Below are 23,293 nucleotides of genomic sequence, written 5' to 3'. Positions count from 1 at the left end.
CTACCGTTCTTCTATTCTTAAGGAGTGCTTTGCTTATTCAGGGCTTTTTTCATCTCTCTCTTAAAGCTAGGGATTTTGAACATTTCTTCATGTGTTTGTTCACCATCTGAATGTCTTCTTTGTGTAGACTGCCTTTGGGAGGATTGTCATTTTCAAAATATTGAGTCTTCCTATCCAAGAGCATGGTATACTCTTCCATTTCTCCAGACCTCTTTTTGTTTCTTGTAGTAATGTTTTAAAATTTTCTTTGAATAGATCCTTTGTGTTTCTAGTAAGATTTACTCCTAAGTACTTACTCTTGTGACTAGCAATTATGATGGTGTTGTTTTTCTTAGCTTCAGTTCTGAAGAGATTGAGACTGTTCACAGCTTTAGTTTGCTTGGCTCCACAGTCAACACTCTTGGCACCAGCAGCCAGGAAATTAAAAGACATATTGTATGGGAAAGTCTGCTGTTAGGGCCTCGTCAAAGTACGGAAGAGCAATGGTGTCACTCTGGAGACTAAGGTGCATCTGATATAGGCCATGGTCTTTGCAATCATTTGTTTGCATCAGAGAGTTGGACAATGTCTAGATAGGATAGAAGGAGAATTGATGCCTCTGAGCTTAGGTGCAGTAGAAAAGTACTGAGTGTACCATAGACTGCTAAGAAAACAAACAGATTCATCCTAGAGAAGGTTAAACCCGCTGCTCCTTGGAGGCAAGGATTCTGAGGCTTCGTCTGACACACTTTGGACATGTTGTAAGAAGGGATCGGTCCTTGGAGAGGACCATCATGCTTAGGAGGGGGTGACCCTCTATGAGGTGGATTGATTCAGTGACTGCGGTAATCCGGGTGGGTGTGTTGGAGACAGTGCAATTGGCACAGGACTGAGCAGGGTTTTAGGGCTGTTGAAAATAGGGTCACTATGAGTCGCAAGTGACTCGACAGCACATAACAACAACAACCAGTTACGTATCCTCTTTGTCACTGTAGAGAAATCCAGTTGTTTTTTTTGTATGTTGACCTACTTTGCTGAATTGGTCAACTATGTCCAGTAGTTTTCTTGCTGAGTTTTCAAGGTTTTCTAAATATACTATCATATCATCAGCACATAATTTACCTCCTCTTTCCTAACTTGGATACCTCTTATTTCCTTCTCTTATTGCTATCGCTAAGCTTCCAATAAAATATTGAATAGGAATGGTGATAGTGGATATCACTGGCTAATTCCTGCTCTCAAAGGGGATGCCTTTAATCTCACCATTGAGAACAATGTTGGCTCTTGGGTTTGTATATATGCTTTTTACTATGTTAAGGAAATTCCCCTCTACTCCTACTTTGTTGAGTGTTTTAAACAGAAAAGGGTGTTGGATTTTGTCAAAAGGTCTTTTCTGCATCAAAAGATTGAATAATGTGGGTAATGTTCTTTGTTTTATTAATGTAATGAATGACAATGATTGTTTTTCTTATGTTGAATAATCTTTGCATACCTGTTCTAAGTCTCACTTAGTCATGGTGAAATTATTTTTTTGATGTATCATTGGATTCTCTTGGCCTGGATTCTAGTCATGATTTTTGCATCTATGTTCATGAGAGATACTGGCCTATAGTTTTCTATTTTGGTAGAGTCTTTATGTGGCTTTGGTATTAAGGATATGTTTGGTTCATAGAATGAGTCTGGGAAAATGCCATCTTTTTCTATTTTCTTAAATGGTTTATGTAGAATTGGTCACAGTTCTCTGAATGTTTGATAAAATTCACTTGTAAAACCATCTGGTCCAGGGCTTTTTTTGGCTGGAAGTTGTTTTATTACTTTTTCCATTTCTTCTTTTTAATGAGTCTGCTCAAGTGTTCAATGTCTCTTTGTGTCAGTTCAGGTGGACTGTGAATTTCTAAGTATTTGTCCATTTCTTCTATGTTTTCATGTTTGTTTGACTATAGTTTTTCCATAATATCCCATTGTTAGCCTTTTTATTTTAATTGGTTCCCTTGTGACATTGCCTGTATCATCTGTTATCTGGATCCTTTATGTCTTTTCCTTCCTTACTTTTACTAGTGGTTTGTCGATTTTATTGACCTTTTTGAAGAACCAACTCCTGGTTTTGTTGATGTTTTCAATTGTTTTTCTGTTTTCTATTTCATTTCTTTTTGCCCTAATTTTTATAATTTCTGGTTTTTTACAGGGTGTCGTGTTTTCTTGCTGTTCTTTTTCAATTTGCTGGAGATTTTGGGTTAAAGAGTCAATGGTCATTTTTTCCTGCCTTTTGATATATTTGCTTATTTCTATAAATTGACCTCTGATTATCCCTTTGGCTGTTTCCCAGAGGTTTTGGTAAGTAGCATTTTCATTGTCATTTGTTTCAAGAAACTTTTTTAAAGAAACTTTTTAATTTCATTTTTTTATTTCTTCTAATACTCACTCATGTTCAAGCAAGGTGTTGTTCCCATTCCAAATGTAAAGATTTTTCTCCTTTATCCTCATCTTGTTAACTTTGTAGCATTGTGATCTGAGAAGATGCTCTGTATTTCTGTTTTTTTTTAATTTATTGATACTTGCATTGTGACCTAAAATGTGATCTATTCTCAAGAACATCCCATGCACATTGGAGAAAAAAGTATACTGTGCTTTTTTAGGTATACTAGCCTATAAATTATCCATGAGACTGAGTTGGTTTATTAATTCTTCAGTATTTCTGTTGAGTTTCTTTCTGGAAGTCCTATCTTTTCTTGAGGGTGTTGTACTGAAGTTTCCAACTACAATAGTGGTATTGTCTATTTCCTTTTTTAGTTTCATTGTTTGCTTACATATTTTACAGCTCTATCATTTAGTGCATAGATATTTACTGTTATTGTGTTCTCTTGTTCTTTTGACCCTTTAATCATTAAGTAGTGATGTTGTCCTTTGTGATGATTTTTGTGCAAAAATCTATTTTATCAGAGATTAATGTCATTATTCTTGCTCTTTCCTAGTTGTTATTTGTTTGGTATATTTTTTTCAATTCTTTTATTTTTAGTCTTTATCTTCATTTTTCATGTGTGTCTCCTGTAGAGAGTATATTGATGGATTTTGGGGTTTTATTCAATCTGTTCCTCTTTTTCTCTTCAGTGGTGCATTTAAACCACTCACACTGGGTGTGATTACTGAGAAGCAAGGTTTTATTGCTACCATTTTGTTGAGTAAGTTTTGGTGTTGTTGGTAGTTTCTTTGGTCCGTCCTGCTTTCTGTGGCACCTCTCTAGGAAGGACGCCTATTGGTGTTTCATGTAATGCTGGTCTTGTTTTTAAAAACTCCCTTGGGTTCTGTTTTTCTGAGACTATCTTGATCTCTCCTTCATTTTTGATGGACAATTTTACTGGGTACGATATTCTTGGTTGACAGTTGCATTCTTTGAGTGTTTGACATATTTCATTCCAGTGTCTTCTTGCTCACATGGTTTCTGCTGAGAAATCAGTACTTCATCTTATTTGCTCTCAATTGAAGGTTACTCTTTGTTTCTCCCTTGATGCTTTAAGATTTCTCTCCTTATCTTTGGTTATGGCAAATTTGACTATTATGTGCCTTGGTGTTTTTCTGTTGCGGTCTATTCTATATGGTGTTTGCTCAGCTTCTTGCATATGTATTCTCTCATTCTTCATTATGCCTAGAAGTTTTTTCCTAGTAATTCTTCCATTACTTTTTCGGTGCCTTTATTTGCTTCTTCCTGTTCTGGGATCCCAATTATGCCCATGTTATTTCTCTTCATGGTGTCCTACATAATTCTTAAGTCTTCTTCTTTTTCCTACCTTTTAGATTCTGCTTTTTGTTCTAGCAGATCAGTGGTAACTATTCTATCTTCTGTTTCACTGGTTCTATGTTCTGTGTCTTCCACTCTGTTCATGTGTCTCTCCTTCATGGAGACAACGTCTGAACCATTGGTCATCCATATTTTGGATTGTGCTTTCTTACTTTTCCAGAGCCTCAAACATGTCTTTTATTTTATCAGCATTGTTTGGGATTTTTTTTTAAGATCCGCCTGGTTTTTGCTTGCAGTGTCCTGTAGTTTTTCAACTTTGTCTTGTATCCATTGAAAAGATTTAATCATTGTTCTTTTAAGTTCTGTGTCAGAAAGCTCCATCACACTTTCTGGCTTCAGGAAATCCAATGATACTGCATCACTTTTGGGGGTGACATCTTGCTTTGGGGTTGTGTAGGATGTAAAGTAGTCTGCTTCTTATGTGACTTTACTGTGGGAGTTTTTCGTGCCTGAGATGATAGCAGATTCTTTATCTGAAGTTACTTCTACAGAAGAGGGTGGGGCAGCTCCCCTGCCTGGGTTTCTTTCTGAACTTCTGACACAAGGGAAGATTTGCTTCAGTTTGGGAGAGAAAATGCCTATGAAAGCAGCCTCCTCTGTCAGATAGGGGTTGTAGCTAGGCCACTACAATGTACTCAAGGCTAAAAGCAGTTAAATGACTGGACGTGAGGAGACACACACAGGGCAGCCATTCATGGAGACTTGAATGGGAAACCAGGAAGCCTTGGTTATCCCTTTGAGAACTGGGTCTACCACCTCACTGGAACACCGTCTGCTCACTCCCTTTTCCACTTACTCCCTTCTTCCAGAGCTTTCTATTTTGTTCTACATTTTTCTCCCACTCTAAGCGTATCATCTACTCTGAGAGCTTATAGAGTGCCCACCAATAGTTGCTAGGCCTCATCTATTTCTTCTCATCTCAGGGTATTACAGTTAAAATTCATGTTTGTGAGCCCTGTGAACAAATTTTTTCACTATCTTTTCTTTTATTGGCTCTTTTTTGTTTCACACAGAAAGAAGGCAAGTGCTGCATTTTCAATGGCCACTCACGAGAAAGATTTTAAATTTTACTCTATAGTTCTCCCACTTTCCAGAGCTTCTGTTGTGATCCTGAATAACATTAGTTCCTTTCTTAAGCTCTTTATACAAGCTAAAATTTAATTTTAATTTCAAAAATATAAATGCTGTCAGAACAAGTGGTGGTCAGTTGGACAAACACTGACAGTCCAGGTACTGCAGCCTCTTTCATGTTAGGATGTCCACTCATGTGCTGATGGAGTTGTGTGGTCAACCTAACCCACTGGTGCCCTGGCTGACCTGTCATCATTTCTTAAATTTTTTAATTTTTAATTTTTTAAATTTTTTTCAGATAAGAAAAGCTCTGTGTTCCCTCTGTGTTTTCTCTATTCCCATTAATTGAAGTCTTGGTCCAGAAATGGAGCATAAAGTATTAGGGATCATCCGGTTGGGAAAATAAGGAGGGCCATTATAGATTTTGGGGAGCTATTAAAATGGGCCAGCATGGAACCTGAAATGTGTGGGGACTGGAATTCACAATTTGGGGAAAAAATCAAAGAAAAAGATCAAAACTTTAGCAGCCAGAGAGGTGGTCCAGGCATGTACACTTGATATGTTATCAGGAGGGGCCAGTCCTTGGAAAAAGATATCATACTAGGGAAAGTCAGAAAAAAAGGAGCAGAGCTTTAATGAGACAATCTGACACAGTGACTGAAACAATGGGTTTGAGTATGGTGGAGATCATGAGGATGGTAGAGTGTAGGGCAGGTTTGGGTCTCCTTTGGTATCTCCAAATGAGCCATACTTGACTCAATGGCATCTTCATTGTTGACTTATAGCATAGCCATGAGTCAAATTTGACTCAGAAGCACTTAGAAGAATCACCACAGAGAAAAACACTTAGTACAACCAGTGAAAGGAAACAAATCACACAAAATATGCAACTCAATCCACAGGGGAAATGTTTAGAAAAAAAACATTTCAAATTCTCATGAAATGCAGACTTTGTGGAGCCATGGGAGATGGGAAAAACCCCTGAATCTATTGCCCTGGGATTTTTTTTTAAATGAAAGCAAGTGTATCCACTGAACTCATCTGACAATGAATCTGCCCTACAGCCTAGTGGCAAGGAGCTGAACTGCACCGCAATCTCACAGGCACGTTGTTCAATACAGCAGCTCCTCCTCGGGAATAGGGTGGATAATTTCCTCCCGTGTTATTTACTGTCTCTGAAAACCCTCTGGAGGATCAACTATGAGTGAATTCTGACTTGACAGCACACAACAACAACAACAACATAGCTCAAGTATTAAAAGAAAATTCAGCCTTGAGAATCATGCTTTTTTAAGGACTTTATATCTTTTTAACGCCTTTGTATATACATAGAAGTAAAACAATGAATATAAAAATATTTGCTGCCTTTGAATTGTGATGGTGGTGGTAGAAATACTTAAGTATGCTAGGAATTGCCAAAAGAACAAATCTATCTTGGAAGAAATGCAGTCATGATGCAGAGAGACAAAAATGCTGAGATTGTTTTATATACTTTGAATATGTTATTAGAAAAGGCTAGTCATTGGGAAAGGTCTTTGTGTTTGGAAGAGTCAAGTACCTTATCCTGGCAGGCAGAGAAGATCAAGCCCTCCAACAACCATCAAGGAACTAATTCAACTCTTACTCTTGTGACCCTTGATCTGACTATTCTGAAGGAAATTCTGTCTTTCATAGGTAACACTTCTCCATTGGTTTATTACAACAGGCCTTCGGAAACACTATGAACATTAGAAAAATGATGATAGTTATGGAATGAGGCTGAGATATTTTCTTAATAAGGTCATTATGAGTTATACTCAACTGGATAGCACTCATTGCTGCTGAGTCTCCGATTCTCATGATGCTGACTCTTGTTTGTCCTAGGTGGGTATCTCTCACCTTCCCTTAGACTCCTGATTAAATTCTATGGTGAGCTCTGGTGGCCTAGTGGCAAGAAGCTGCACTGAAATCCCAGAGGTGCATGGTTCAAATCCACCAGATGCTCTGCTGAAGAAGGAGGAACAATCGCCTCCTGTACCAGTCAGATCCAATTTGACAGTACACACATTTTAAAAAATAATAATAATAATAAAAACTTGTTAAAAAATGAATTCTGTAAATTATTTTTAACCTCTTGTTAGTCAGTCATTTGTTGAAGTGTCCCCAGCCTCTACAGCACAAACTAGACACACGTGAGATTTTCCTGTTCATCTGGACAGGCTTTCTTAAATGAACAATCTTTACCATTTGCTGGCCCTTGCAATTTGTAAATTTCTAAATGTAGTGTCCCAAAGAACAAAATTAGTTGAAAGAAGCGCTCGCAGGTATCTGAATGTGCACTCTAGGGTAATACACCTCACCTCTAAAGGATTTGTTAATTGTGGATCCAATAACGTGGAACTGTAGAGAGTTTCAATCTCCTCTCCATCCATCATATCCAGTAATAAGAATCTTTGTTTTCTTGATATTGAGATGCAATTCATACTGAAGGAATCATTCCTTATCTTCTGCAACAAATGTTTCTAGTCCTCCTCACTTTCAGCAAGCCAGATTGTGTCATCTGCAAAACACAAGTTATTGATGAGTCTCCTTCTAATCCTGACGCCACGTTCTTCTTCAGAGTCCAGCTTTTTTTAATCATTTGCTTATCACACAGGTTAAGTATTTGTATATCGGAGAGAGAATACAACCTTGATTCAACCCTTTAATTTTAAACCATACAGTGTTCCCCTGCTCTGTTCACATAATGGCCTCCTGGTCCAGGTTCAGGTTTTTTTTTACAGGAGCACAATTAAGTGCTTTAGGACTCCCATTCTTCTCAATGTTAGCCACAACTTTTATGATCCACATTGTCAAATGCCTTTGCATAGTCAATAAAGCACACATAGGCATCTTTTTGGTATTCTTTACTTTCAGCCAGGATCCATCTGACATCAGCAATGATATCCCTGATGCCACAGCCTCTTCTAAATCCTGCTTGAACGTCTAGTAGTTCCCTAGCTATGTACTGTTCTAGCCATTTTTGAATGATCTTCAGCAGTATTTTGCTTGCATGTTATAGTAATGGTATTGTTTAATAGTTTCCACATTGTTGAATCATTTTTCTTTGGAATGGAAACAAATATCAACCTCTTCCAATCCGCTGGCCAGAAACTAGTCCTCCAAATTTCCTGGCATAGACTGGTGAGCGCATACAAGGCAGTGCCTGTTAACTGACATAAATCAAATTTTTTTCCTCAATTTTTTTATTATTAATTTTAATGAAAATTTACAGACTTTATACCATCAATTCCTGGAGATAGATATATATATATATATTGCCAATGCCTTCAATGCAGCTTCTGCTTCCTCCTTCATTACCACTGGCTCATGTTCATATGGTACTTCCTGAAATGTTTCAGTGTCAGTTCTTTTCATACAGTGATTCTGTGTATTCCCTCCATCTTCTTTTGATGTTTTCTACACAATTCACTATATGGCCCATAGCATCTCTCAACACTGCAACTTGAGGTTTAAATTTATTTTTTCAGTTCCATCAGCTTGAGAAAGGCACAGCGAGGTCTTCCTTTCTTTTTTAGTTCTTCCCTTTTATTCTACAATTCCAGCTCTCTGCAGATTCCATTATAATACTTTGCTTTGTCCTCCTGACCTGCCCTTTGAAATCACCTGTTTGGGTCGTTACTTAAACACATTTTCCACTTGTTCTGGCTTCTCGATGCTCCACTGCAATTTTTAGTCTCTTCTCACACTATTTTCAATATTTTCTTTCTCCTCTGTGTTTGTAATGACCTTTTGCTTTCTTCATGGATGATACAACTCATTAGTTCTTTGATCATTGGTAATAAATGCCTCAAACCTATTCTTAAGATTATCATGAAATTCACATGGATTTGACTCAAGATCATATCTTGGTTCCCGTGGTCTCTGATTTCATTCGTGATCTTGAAATTCAGATAGAATTTCTTTTGGAGCAGTCATGCTGTCCTGACAGCTTTGGTCTGAAAGCTTATTTCCAAGTTTTCAGATGATTATAAATCATACAACTTTCCCTGCCCAAGATCTCAACTTCCCAAGCTCTGTTATGTCTCTCTGTCCCATGGACCTTCTCTCCTTTTGCTTTGCTCCAACATGTCAAGAGCACCTGCGGAACATGTTGCCGGATCATGACCACCAGTGACAAGCTGGTGTCCTTCTTCTGAGTGACAAATATGGACCAGCATTGTGTGGACCCAGACTATGTCCACCCTCAACTGCCTTCTGGGAGCTCACTGCTGTGCTGGCCCCTCAACACATCTCCATTTAGGCTAGAAATCCATAAACTATAACTTATAATTTTTAAATTATAATTTTATCATTTATAATTTCTGTAATTTATTTCACTTCTGTTGCTTTTTAGAGAACAAACACAGCAGAACAGACACAAACACATGCAGCAATGTCCCTCAGTACAATTTAGTGACCTTGATTACATTATTTGCATTTTGTAACCAATCATGCCCTCCTTTCTAATTTGTTCCTCCCTCACTGACATCAAGTCTCTGCCCTTTAATGTTCCTGTGTAATCCTGGAGAGGCAGACGTCACTGGGATGCCAGATTAAGAGTCCCTGAAGGAACATAAAGCTCAATGCTGACTTTTATTAGTTTACCTATGTTAGTTTCATGTCTTCATGAATGCTGTTGTTGTTATGTGCCATTGAATCACTTATGACTCATAGTGGCCCTATATACAATAGCTCTGAACCTTGTTCTATCCCGTGCCAACCTTATTGTCTCTGATCCACCTACCCCCATTACTCCAGTCACTGAACCAATCCATCTTATCAATGGTCTTCCTCTCCTGTGCTGTCCCTCCAGCCTTCCAAACATGACATCCCTCTCCAAGGATTGGCCTCTCCTTGCTACATGTCCAAAGTACGTCAGCTGAAGCTTCAGAATCCTTGCCTCCAAGGAACAGCCTCGTTTTACTCTCTCTAGAACGTCTTTGTCTAAATTTACAGACTTTTGCAGGGCATTAGTTTCAGAGGTTCACCCAGTCTCCATGGGTCAAGAAAGTCTGCATTCCTGCAGAATCCGAATTCTGTCCCTCCCCTTCTCTCTTTAGATTCAGTCCCCTGTTACTGTAAGTAAACTTTTCCCCTGGGAATAAGGCCCAGCATGCGCCTTTAAGTAACGCCTGTGGCTCCCCTGCAACAATGGTGGAGCTGAAAGTTGCATCAAAGAGCTAATGTCCCATAAAGCATAAAGTATTTACTTTCTGAAATTATCGGGAGAGTAAGTGCCAACTTTCACCCAAACTACAACAAAAATAATAAAAGAAACTGGAAATCCCCCTCAAGGCTAAAATTTGGCCTCTTGTGATGTAATTAAATAAAGAGGAAGAAAGATACACACAAGTCTCACTGTTAAACCACAGCAGGGCTGCACGGGTGTCTGCAGAGGCTCTGGAAGGAGGGCTGCCCTCAGTGTGTGATGCAGACAAGAGAGGACAGCGCATATGAGGGAGCTGATGCTAACAGGATGCTCACCGTCACTGCTCAGTCAGCTGATTCCAACTCAGAGCTACCTCCAGTGAGTTTCCCTGCGAATCTTAGCTGGAGAAGCCTGTTCAGCTTTTCCCCATAGAATTGTGCTTGTATTACAATTTCCAAATATGTAGCACTCCAACATGCTGCGGATTACGTCACCAGAGCTCCTTGGCAGGGTGCTGTTGCTGTTGTTAGGTGCCATCCGGTTGTCCACAATTCACAATCACCTTATGAATAACAGATCTGAACCTGGCCTATCGTGCACCATCCTCACCACTGCTGACATGGTCCAGCTTTCTTTTTTCTTCTGGTAGGATCATCATTTTCACTATGTTAAGTCTTTCTATCCATGACCAGAGACCATTTTTCCATTGAGTTAGGTCTCTTACTGTTTATTATTCAGTAATGAATGCAGTTTTCTTTGTAAAGGTTTTCTGTGTCTCTAGTTAGATTCATTTCCAAGTACCCCAGTTTGTAGTTGGTTATTGTAAATAGTACTGCTTTGTTAGTTTCCTTTTCCATGTTTTCTATGTTAATGTAGAGAAATCTCACTGATTTTTGTATATTGATTTTCTATCTTGCCATTCTACTAACTTTTGGTCTATTTAGTCTAATGGGTTTGGGGGGTTATTTAGTCTTTAGTTATTTTCTGTGTACAATAACCATAATTTTTTTTGTTGTTTTTGTAGTTTTTTTTAAAAAAGAATCAATACAGTGATGGAGGGGTAAAGAATGCAAGAACTCAGACATTCTGTGGAGGGTTACACTCTCTCCATTAAGAGGTCCGTAAAAAGTAGCAAACTGAGATCCAGAAGGAGAGTCGGCAGGAGTCATGTTTGTCTCCCCACCCCGTGAATAGGTTTTTGCCTAGGGGCCTCTGCTAGGTCCCCACTTGCTCCCCTCCCTTTGGCCTGAGATGGCATCAAAGGAGCACGTCACGATTCCTCATTCCCAGAATCATCATCATCGGAACAGTCGGCATCTTCCTCCTTCTCATCGTCATCATCAATGTCGTCATCATACAAGTCGTCATAGAGCAAATCTGAGCTGTTGTCATTGGAAGGGTTGGCATCCACCAGGGTTGTGGGGAAACCATAATGTTAAGGGGGAAGTAACTTCACATTAATGATGGAGTAACAACTGAGAAATAGAATGTGAGATTGGTCACATAGTGCAAGAAAATAAAATCACTATCACCAAGCTATACTCTCATAAAATGCTGAAATTGTCTATATCGCACAGTATATTCCTAACAACAACATAAAGAAAATAAATTTCAGGGAGCTCTGGTGGCCTAGTGGCAAGAAGCTGCACTGCAATCCCAGAGGTACACAGTTTGAATCTACTAGATGTTCTGCTGGCGAAGGAGGGGCAGTCTCCTCCTGTACCAGTCAGATCTGATTTGACTGTACACACTCACACACAAATAATAATAATTTTTAAAAAATTTAAAAATAAATTTCAAGATAAAACTTATAAATGATCCATGGTTATATATAGTTTGCTGACCTCTAGTCTAGATGATATAGGTCTGCAGTGAGGATATGGGGACAGACCAGCACAACAGCTACTTGGAAAAGGCAGGTGTGTGCATGGCGATAAAGACGGGAGGCACAGTAAGCCTTGAACTTCAGCTGACAAAGAGCCAATGCTGCAGGTTCAGGAGGGTCTCCATGAAGAGGATGCTGAGCTTCCACAGAATGTCAGGTCTGCCACGAAACCGTGGGGCTCTTGAGAGGATGAAGCGAAGTAAGGACAGAGGACAAAGGAGAGTCATAAAAGAATGGGAGCTCAGGGAAACTGGGTCTCATGCAACAAAATCAAAACATTGCAGTATCACCTGGAAAAGTAGAGACGCCTTAGATCAAGCTACCTGGTCCACCTGGTAAGCCTGGAAAGAGACTCCAACCTCAGTCTGCTCAGACCCAGAACAATTCTCCACTGTCCAGGTATCTGAGAGTCGCCAGACCATGCTTTAGCATTTCTCCACCCTCCCAATGATGTCACCGTAAACACTAAGGTGCGCCTGATTCAAGCCACAGTCTTTTCAATTGCTTCCTATGCATCTGATAGTTGGACAGTGAGTAAGGATGACCAGAAAAGAGCCAATGTCTTTGAAAGGTAGTGTTGGATAAGGGTGTTGAATGGTCCCATCCACTGCCAAAAGAACAAACAAGTCCGTCTTGGATGAAGTACAAGAAGGTGTTTCACAGAAGCAAGGATTGTGAAATTTCAGGAGGGACAAGTCCTTGGAAAAAGACGTAATGCTGGGAAACATGGAAGCTGAGGGAAAGAGGAAGACCTTCAGGATATGTCTTACTGACACAGTGACTATAAAAAGGGGCTCAAGCAGGCACAGATGGTGAGGCTGGGGCAGGACAGGGCAAGGGAAGGGCTTTTTTGTTTTGTTTTTCATTTCTGTTGATAGTTTTGCATAAATAGGGCAAGGGTTTGATCTGTTGCTCATTGGGTTGCTATTCGCCATTGCGGACACACCAGCATATAACAACCATACTGTTCTCTGAGGGAACAGCTGGTAGGTTAAAAGCACGGACCTTTTAAGCTAGGCGCTGACTTTTGAATCTCTGGGCTACCAGAGCACCTTCCTGTGGATGCTCACCTAGAAAACCCTCTGGAGCAGTTCCGGTTTGTACCATAAGAGGGCTCTATGAGTCAGAATGGACTCCATGGCAACTACAGCCTGCAGAGTGCTGCCTCACCCACATTAACTATCATGTCACCAGAGTCCCTAGCTCAAAGATAGTAATGGGCTTAGCTTCATCTTACAGATGAGATGGATTCACACAGTGCTCTTAACAACAAACTCAAACATGTCAGCAATCATGAAGACTGTGCAGGACTGGGCCATCATTTGTTAGGAGAGCACAAGACAGCCATCTGTAGCTGTCCTTCATAGACTCTTCTCAGGGGACCTGGTCTGCCCAGCTCAGGTCGTTGTTTCTTTTTTACAGAAGAAGAGGAAGAAGAAAGGAAGAAGAGAGGAGTAGAGAGGCTAAAGTGAGAGAGGCAAGGAGACAAGAAGAGTGCCTAGTTCAGTGTCTGGCAAACAAGGGGCAGAAGTGAACCATGTCCACCTCAGGACTGCTGTCCCTGCTACTGCTGCTGGCCTTTTCATCACTTCAGTCTTCTTCTCTGCCACAACCAGATACTTGGGAAGAGAAGACCACAATAGCAAAACAAATGCTATCTTCCATGGAGAATGCTACTCTCTTTCTGGAGAAGAAGTGGGAGAAATTAACTCTGGGTAGCTTGGTGAGCTTCCGGATGCTAGGAGGTGGGTAGAACACTAGCCACATCCCAACCTGGCCCATTCTGCATCCTTGGGGATCTGGGGGTGGCCTGACAGGCCAGTCGTCTTCTCTGGCTATAAGGAATGGGGAAGAGGGTGTCTTGCTCCTCAGTGATTCCTGAGGCTAGCAGTTTTTAGATGTAGGAAGGATTTCAAGGTATCATGAGAAGAGTCTGAAGTTGTTCTTTTCCTAGGGTATAATCAATTGGGCTTCCCCTCTGGATAGACTACTATCAAAGTAAGTGATTGAATGTGTCCTTCCAATGGCATTTATGAGACAGCACTCCCCTGGTATGACGGTGGTCCAAGGAAAAGACTGGAGACCCTCAATATTGCATGCGAAATCCAGTTTCCTCTGCTCCCAGCCAAAGACACCTTAAGGTGCTGAGAAAACATATTGCTTTTTTCTCCCTCACCCTCACCCCGCAGCCATGGGTAGTGAGGAGGTGAGGCAACAGAGATGGCCACACCATCTTTCAGTTGATTCTAACTTTTTATGACTCCAACTGACAGCAAAATAGCAAAGAATTGGAAATAAATCAAGTAACTATCAATGACTGAATGGGTAGACAAACTATGGTCCAGTCACACAAAGGAGTACTGTGCAACAATGAAAAACAGTGAAGAATTCACAAAACACTACATAACGTAGATGATTCTGGAGGACATTATGCTGAGGGACATGAATCAGTCACATCAGGATAAATATTTTATAAGGGAGCTCAGGTGGCCTAGTGGTAAGAAGCTGTTCTGTAAACCCAAAGTCACATGGTTCAAATCCACCAGGAGGAGCTCTACAGGAGAAGGACAAGCAATCTCCTCTGGTGTGATTAATGCCTCTGAAAACCCACTGGAAGGTCAGCTACGGGTCAGTTCTGACTGGACGGCATACAACAACAACCATTATAAAGAGCTAAATGTTTAAATGCCGAAAGACTCCATTAGGATTGTTTAACAGGGAGGAAAAGGGAAGAAGAGTAGAAAGTATTTAATTGGCATTAATAAATATTTAAGTTTATTAATATGGGTGAAAGGAAAGACAATAAGGGAAAAATTGATGATCAGATGCTATGAGTATGACAAATAGTGGTAGGAACAACGCATGCAAGAGTGAGTGATTGAAAAAACAATATGCTTTGTAAACTTTCACTGAAGTCACATAAGCAATATTTAAAAATATTTTCTTCATCTTGTCAAGACAGTAAACTTCATCCTCAGGCTAATTTTTTTAAGTGATTTAATGAAGACATATCTTAAAAGAAGACTCATTAACACAATGGGGGTGAGGTTGCGGGGGAGCCACATTCCCAATTGGGATCCTAACTACTACAGCAGTAAAATTACAGCACATATTTTTGGGGACAGAATTTAATCCCTAGTAGTCACATTCACAAGAAGTTCTGTATAGGATGTAGGCATGTATTTCCTGGATGGTTAAATTCAACCTAACACAGTAAGTATCATACTTTTTTTTCTGCACTATCCCTTTAAAAAAAAAGTTTGCTTTAAAGTTTGTATTCACTGTGGTACCATACTTTATTACATCATTTCTCTGCACACACAGCAGAAAAAAAACTACTCGTGTTCTCTCCCAGTGCAGCTCAAAGGTGTTCAGGAAATATGGGCAATGAACTTCCAGGAGGAGCCAATGAGTAAGCGCTCTGGAAGGCTATCCATGAGGGTGGACATCCTATTTGACAAATCCATCCCTTACCTGAAGCAGAGGGCACCTGCTCAAATAAAAGGTAACTGCACAAGGGAAGCCCAACTCCTTCCAGAACATGAGGTCTGGAGATATGTCTGCACAGACACAGGGAAGGGTCTGGACCACCTGGAAGTCCAAGGAGGTCCAAGAAAGGTTTAATTATTCCAGATGAAACGGCCTCTCCCATCCAGTCAAAGAGGCTGGAGAGAAGGAAGCAACTGCCTAGTGTATTCCGCCTACCTTCAAGATTAAGGGCCTCCTCTTCAACCAGTAGTCTGCCCCCAACATCCTGCTAGCATTATTGCCTGGTCCCTACAATGCCCAGAATTTCTCTTGTCTTTGCCAGTCAGACTATAAAAGGCCTCATGTTATAGTAATGCCTAATGTTGCTTTCATGTCGGAATGGGGCCAAAGTTGCTATCAAGTCAATCCCTTCTCACGTCAACACCATATACAGTGAGGAACATTGTTTTCCAAAACATTGCCAGTTCATTTTAGGGGGAGGAGGGTGCCAGATCTAACTGTGGAGGCACATTGGGGTGAACTGGAACCTCCAGCTTTACTGTTAGCGGTGGTGGTGGTCATGGTGATGATGATGATGGTGGTGGTGGTGGTGGTGGTGGTAGGTGTCGTCAAGTCCATTAGAACTCATATCAACCCTATGAACAACAGATCCTAACCTGGCCCTATTCTGCCCTATCTTCATGATCTCTGCACCATGCTGGGATAAGGAATGGGTCAGTGATGAAAGGAAGACCCTCAACAAAATGTACTGATGCAGTGACTACCACATTGGGTTTGGTAATTAACAAGAGAATGTTTTAATGGTTGATGCTATTCAGGGAGTCCCAAACCACAGAGATTTACTAATCTTAGATCTCAAACTGTCACACAACCTTTTTAATATCTAGTAGCCCTATCCGAGCAATGTTTTTTGCTCTTAGCTGCTAAGTCTTAAGCTCTGTAAGTACTTCATGGCCACTGCTATGGGTAATAACAGCATACATGTAGGTCCACAGGGGAAAAGCCTCATTGCCTGCTTCCATAAAGACAGCATGCTTGGGAACTCTATGGAGGAGTTATAGAGTATCCCATAGGGCTGGGAGTTAGACTGGATGGCACACATATCAAATCCTGGATGAACTGTATGTATACCGTTACAATTGCTTTCTGAGTGTTTCAAAGCCAACTGTCACCTGGAAGGAGCGGTCGAGAGCTCTGATCTGGCCACTGAATGGGATCAGGAACAGTGGGGCACACAGTTCTTTTGCCCTAAGCCTAGAGTGAGGGCAGTGATTGGCCATTTCACATTTGGGGCTCAAACAACAGTGCCACAACTGGCCCCATCCAGTCAGTCGTCCCTCGTGGGCCTGGTCCCTAATACCAAGCTGAGTATCTCTCTTAGTATTGCATATCAACCACTGAGTGGCTGCCCCTGCTTCTCCCTACCTTGCCTCTGCTCTTGCCAGATTTTCATCAGACCCTGCAGCCAGAGTTCTGGAAGCTTCCTGAAACCTGGACCCATACCAATCCTGCCCTGATCTTTCACAAGGTCAAGTCTCCAAGCTCTGAGCTGAAGCACTCCATCAAACAGTGCATAATACAACTGCTGGGAACCAGGTGGGTTCAGCCAACGTGCCCCATTTCCTGAAAACCCACAATGCTCTCTGTGGGTCTCAGTTGTTCTACACGGTCCCAAGTCTATTATTGAGGGCTCTGTGTAAAATCAGGCTCAGTCCTCAGGAGTGGCCAGCACCTCCCTTTGCCATACCCATCCTGACCCTTCCCAATGCATCCACCAACCTGTATCCTATCTGAAATTCCCATCCCCATGACATCCAGCCTAGCCCACTAACCTCCAGAGACCATAGAGTTCTCTCTTTCTATCTCTGCCAAGGAGACAGTACTTCCAACTAGAGTGCTATTTACAATATACACAAACAAGAAAACTATAAAAAAAAAAAAAAGAGTATTTCATTTAGGGGATGGTCTTTTCTGACTTTCACAAATTCCACAAAGGGGAACAGTCCCTATCCACAACATGCCAGGCATAAAACCAATTCCCAAAGGCCAAATATCACCCTCAAACTCCCGCACCCAGTCCCACTAATCCTAACCCCAACTGTCAATGGGTCTGCTAATCGGTTGCCATGGCCACAGAGAACTCACAGAACCATCCTCATGTGTATACATACAGTTGTTTAGCGAAGTTAAAAGATTACAATTCAGGTTGGAAACAACAGGACACAATTCTTCAGACAAGACAGTTCCTCAGGCTGCTCACAGGCCCTTCAACCTTCAGTCTCTCAGCCTTTAGGCCAGTGTCACAAGGCTGTTTTAACGTAATTAAGGCTTCTCCCCCACCCCCCACCCCCAAATCCTCCAACAAGCTTGGGTGAAGGGCCCTGGCTCTGGCTCCCCAGGGTAACAGTCTCAGGTCATCTCTCTCCCTTATCAATCTCTGGTTCTCCACTGATATGGCTGCTGCTCCTGGGCTGCTGTCACCTGGGCCCCAGGCTGCCTGGCACAGCCATCCACGGCCCTGAAGGACATGCTCTGTATTCTCAGCCGCTTCTTTCTTGTTGGCAATGAGAGCCCCATTTCCGGCCACTCAAAATTACTCCATTTAAACCTGGTAGGGTGGCAAAACTGGCCAATCGCATCCTGAGTTGTCTGTACACCAGGTTTGTATATTCCCGCCCAACCATGGGATGGAAATCAAAGCTAATGGACTAGGAAAGCTATTGTAAAAGCAGCCTACATTACACAAGCAAAGAGAATACTAAGCACCCCAAAACAAACCAAAGAGTCTGGCTTGTGCTCTCAGGAAAATCCTCAAAGCCATTACCCGTCTCAGTCCCACCTGGTCGCCTCTCTCTTGGGATCTCTCCTTTGGTTCATCAAGGCTCACTCTCAAGTCAAGTCCTTGTGGAGATGCTGCATCTACACACATACACACACACACACACACACACACACCCCTTTATTCCAACTGTCACTGCTATCTATGCCACATGGTACAGGGAAGCCACACCTGAGGACTAGAGCCCTGGAGGCAAAGCAGTTAAGCACTCTGATTCCAATCAAATGTTCAGCATTTCAAACCCATAAACTTCAGCAGATTATAGATAAGGCAGTCTTTTTTCTATAAAAGGACTGAAAACTTAGAAATCCTATGGAGCTGTGCTTCTTTGACCTAAATGGTAATTATCAACTGGAATCAGCTGGATAACAGGAGGTGGTAGTGGGTTAATCAGGGAAGGATCATGCCCCAGGAAAGCTCAGGTCGGAATGGGACAGCACCATGCCCTCAAAGTCTTAGAATTTCCTCTCCTTAACCACCCGGTGTCTCTTTCCCCAGGAATAAACACAGCGAGCCCTGCAGTTACTCAAAGCTCTGTAAGACCCTCATGACAATGCCCGGCTACTCAGGCTTCTACCTGTCCGACCAGATGCTCTATTTCCTTCTCGCCAGGATGGTGAGTCTGGGGTGACCACAGCCCAAGGAGAAAGAGGAAAGGCTTAAAAGAGGCTAGTAGACAAGAAGTCCTGGTGGCACATGATGTTATTGTAGAAGTGAGAGACTGCAGTATAGAGCAAGTATACCCTTCCCATTTCCCCCCCACCATGGTTTTCTATAGTCATGTCAGTAAAAGTTTACAAATTATATTGGTCTTTCAATCAATTACTGATAGATATTTTGTTTTATAACCTTAATTACAATGCCCACAATGCCTGATCATCACTTCTCATCACTGTGGATCACAGAGAGTGTTCAAGTCACCAACTTCTGAGTTAGCACCACAAGGTTTCGTCTACAGCACCATCAGGGTTCTTTAGATGTGGTTATCGGAGTTCCTGAAACCTTCTCTCAACTCTAATTCTTCTAGTGTCACTGGTCACTGGCTAGGGGTCAGCTATGACCGGAGAATCTTCTCTGAGTAACACTGAAGGATTAATAATGAGTCAGAACATAGTAAAGCATCTAGGAGTTTTAGCACATGTTGTTGGGCATCTCCTGGACAATATTTCATTCACCTACCAAGAAATATCCTTTAGTTTATCTCCCAGTGGCATCAGCTTTTAAAGATGCCAAGCCCATGACAGAATGATTAACTCAGCTCATTAAGGCTCCAATGCAGCTTTTTCTCTGACTTAGAGCAATTCCACAGTGACAGAGGCCAAATGAACTGGGAGATGTGGTTAGAGGAAATCTCGAGAAAAGGGAGAAGGCCTGCCAAAAATGCAGCTAGGTGCCCAATCACTTCTGAACATAGTTCCTTCCCTGTAACCAGTTTCAGTGCTTCTGTGTGTCCTTGGAAGTGACTTCCTTGTCTCTGGTTCTTTGTCCCCCAGGTTGGATGCACAGAGGGGCTGTTCAGCCAAACCCAGCTTTATATTGACTTCTTCTGTGCCAACATGATGGACCTTAATGAGGGGATTGAGGCCTCAGGATACAACTACCTTATGCGGAAACTCTTCATGCAAAACAGTGTGTCCTTCATTCTTCTCAGGGGGGCAGAGAAGAGGGGTCGACCTGATAAAGCCGCGTGCCTACATGCATATGAGAACACACACGTGCAGAGAAATGTGTACACACACAAGCATGCACTTACATGTGTGTACACATACAATGAAGGCACCCTCATATATATACACGTGGCCACAAACAGCAACTGTACACACGCACACACAAGCACATGTATGCACCCAGACACAGAGATTCTGCATGCCAGTGAAAACACAAGTTGCATTAGAGCTTCAGATAAACACTATTTTTTTTCTGGTATAAGTACACTCTAAAAACTGAATGTGATCTATTCACTGCCTTGTTTTGCCTCTTCTCACAAGTTTCCTGCCATTAGCAGGGTGAATCCTACCACTCTTCTAGGCATTTTTAGTGGAAAATATCTGTGCTTTGCTCCTCTGACAAGTTTCTGCATTACACAGATTCTGTATCATGGCTTTTGCTTTTTCCCTCTAACTACAAGTGATAGGCTGTTTATCTGAAATGACAGTGTTACTGAATATCCTATATTTTATCTGGAAACCTTAATTCAGATGCAGCATTCCCCAAAACTGTGACTGATGCCCCCCCCAAAAAAATCAAGTGTACAAGACCTGGACAGATTCACCAACCAGACCCACAGATGACTCAGAAAGCATTAGGAATGGAATGATGGGGAAACCTTGAGTTTAACACTCAGCTGAACTGTTATTTCAGATAAACAGATAAATTAAAAAAATCTATCTGTTTAGAATACGTATGCCCCATGCACTATTAGTGATATTTATAAATACATGGATTGAGTATTTAAACCCTTTTACTCAACCCAAATCTTAAATGGCTTTGTCCTGGTGTCTAGGCAGGACGCAGATCACAAATCCAGGAGCCCCTTGTCCCCAAGGCAGAGACCTGGGATGTCTCTTCCAGGCAGTGTGCTGGCTGGCACCCAGTGGGCAGCCTGACCTTTGTGAGAGGAGGTTATTCATTGGGCTCAGGGGAGGAGGGGTGTATGCGCCTAACATACAGCTCTCCAGAGGCTCCCCTGTCTTTGCTTGCAGTAATGTTCTGTGGAATTTGTGGATTTTCTGACTTCTACAAACTCTCCTGGCTGGAGGCCATTCTCAACTGGCAGAACCCTGAAGAAGGATGCTTTGGGAAGTCTAGTGAGTGGTGGTCTTGCCCTGGCTTGTGGCAGGATGAGAGAGAGGGGCTGGGCTATGGGCTACTTGTTCTGGGGTTAGCTGAAGAAAGGATGCAGGGTGTTAGGGGTATAGAGACTGCTCTGTGTTCCACATGTGTGCAGGTTAACTTCACACAGGGCAGAAGGAGCACATTCTCCCCAAGAAAACAGACTGTTCAGGCTGAAGACTCTCACGAGGAGGAGGGTCCAGCAGCCAAGACTGAAAGATCAGAAAAGCGAACCTTTGAGAGCCAGTGGAATTTACACAGTCCCCAGAAGCTGGCTGCGCAATCATTGAGCTAGTCATACAAAAAGAAAGGTATTTGCTAAAAGGCCAAGCAAGTTTCATCCTCCAGCACTTTCTAAAAGGCACATTCTCTCTCCCCAGATGGCTGCTCTCTTGAAGATACTTCTACTGCCGTGGGAACCATGGGAGGCTTCCTTTATGTCCTGGCCAATTATCCCAACGCATACAGATCTTCATTTCTGTCACCCCATGTCTACCTAGGAAAAGTCACTCCTGAGAGGGATTTGTCCATGTTGGATACCCAGAGATGAGAAAGATTCCTTTAAAACTTCATCCTTTGGACCTCGGATGTCCTGGGATTACATCTCAAGACAAATGTATCCCTGACCCATCATTACATCATCTCAGGTTGCTGGAGAGCCCTGGTGAGCAGGCAGGGGCTGATTCCTACTCACCTGAGTCTCACGACACTGAGTCTGCCGCTCTACCAGGAGCCAAAGGCAGCCTGGGACTCTTGTCTTCTCAAACGCAGATGACCTACAAACCTGGAGACCAGGAGAGTTCTCACTACTGTCTCTCCGCCTGTTCCCTTTAGCCAATAGCTGGTGTCATAAAACACACGATTTTGAATTTTAACTCATGGGCTGCGTTGCTTGTCAATGAATCTATGGCGTCGTCTTCGGCACACTGAACTCAGTTATTCCAGGCGTTCTTCTTGCTATGCTCTGCTGAGACCTCTGCGGAAGGTCCATGTCCAACTCCGTCCCCGTCTCCGTGGGAATGTCAAGTTGAGAGGAGGTCTTCACCAGATGAACAAATTAGGGTGAGCTGAGTCTTAAGTCTCCATTCTTAAAACAATCCTGCTCAATTTCTAGGTCTCTGCTTGAAAGCTTCCGTTTCCTCTAATACAAGATCGCTCAATGAACCAGCAGCTGTCCAATCAACTCTCTCCCATGGTGTGTCTGTACAAGTCACAGGTGTTCCACAGTCAATGGCTGCTTTTACAGTTGTTTGGGGTTTGGCTTGGTTTGGTTTTGTTTTTTTAATACTAGTTTATTTACAAGATAGCGACCCTATGTACAACAGCTCTGAACCCTGTTCTATTCTGAGCCAATCTCACTGTCTCCAACACACCCACTCCCATTACCCCAGTCACTGAATCAATCCGTCTCACCGTAGGTTTTTCTCTACCGTGCTGTCCCTCCACCCTCCCAAGCAAAATGTCCCTCTCCAAGGACTGGTCCCTCTTTGAAAGTATGTCAGACAGCCCTTCAGAGTCCTTGCCTCCAAGGAGCAGCCTGGTTTCACCCTCTCCAGGATGAACCTGTATGTTCTTGTAGTAGTCCTAGTTTGTTAATAACTGAATATGGTAATATCTATCTACTTGAGCATCACTCAGCCCAATGCCAAAAGCAGGGGGAAATCAGCTGCCACTGACTCACAGTGCCCCCACATGGGCCAGAATGCAAAGGGTTTTCAAGCGCTACTTTTTTGGGAGTAGATCACAAAGTCTTTCTTCTAAGATACATCTGGGTGAATTCGAACATCCAATATTTCAGTCGTCAGTCAAGCATATTAACTTTCCATCCCATCCAAGAACTCTGGTTCAGGCAAAGCTGCCATCTAATTCCAATTTTGAAGCTTGGAACATTCCCAGAGCTTCTGAGATAAAGCAGTCACTTTAAAATCACAGAGGCCTGTAAAATACAGATTTTTAGGACCACAGCCCTATAGCAGCATTCAGCTAATCAGTGAGGCTGTGGGACCTGCAAAAACCTTGTCACTCACTTTATTGTGATTGTCTGGAACAAAGCCTACAGTATCTCTAAGATAGTCCTGTGCCTGTGAAGAACTCTCCAGACCATAGCAATAAACAGCCACCCCAGTACAACAAATGCGAGTTACACTGGTGTGGAGTGTATCCTTCCAAATGTAGACGCAACACTGTTGTTGTCGTTGTTATGTGCCGTCGAGTCGTTTGTGACTCATAGCG

The 23,293-nt window shown here is 42.1% G+C and overlaps 2 protein-coding genes across 2 annotated transcripts in view; one reads left to right on the top strand and one right to left on the bottom strand.

The window, feature by feature from the left end:
- The window catches only part of LOC102872745 (UPF0764 protein C16orf89-like), a 104,942-nt gene that overhangs the window by 45,270 nt on the left and 36,379 nt on the right, over positions 1 to 23,293 (bottom strand). The window lies entirely within an intron of this gene.
- The window catches only part of LOC102866256, a 49,933-nt gene that overhangs the window by 17,545 nt on the left and 9,095 nt on the right, over positions 1 to 23,293 (top strand). The window contains exons 2-4 of the mRNA XM_006895231.1: positions 18,728 to 18,845; positions 19,723 to 19,858; positions 20,932 to 21,036. Coding sequence (XP_006895293.1) covers positions 18,728 to 18,845; positions 19,723 to 19,858; positions 20,932 to 21,036 — 359 coding nt within the window. The remainder of the gene's footprint in view (positions 1 to 18,727; positions 18,846 to 19,722; positions 19,859 to 20,931; positions 21,037 to 23,293) is intronic.

Source organism: Elephantulus edwardii, unplaced genomic scaffold (assembly GCF_000299155.1).
Source record: "Elephantulus edwardii isolate Elephantulus edwardi_28Jun2011 unplaced genomic scaffold, EleEdw1.0 scaffold00162, whole genome shotgun sequence".
Taxonomy (NCBI): Eukaryota; Metazoa; Chordata; class Mammalia; order Macroscelidea; family Macroscelididae; genus Elephantulus; species Elephantulus edwardii.
This window is presented reverse-complemented; position numbering and strand designations above follow the sequence as displayed.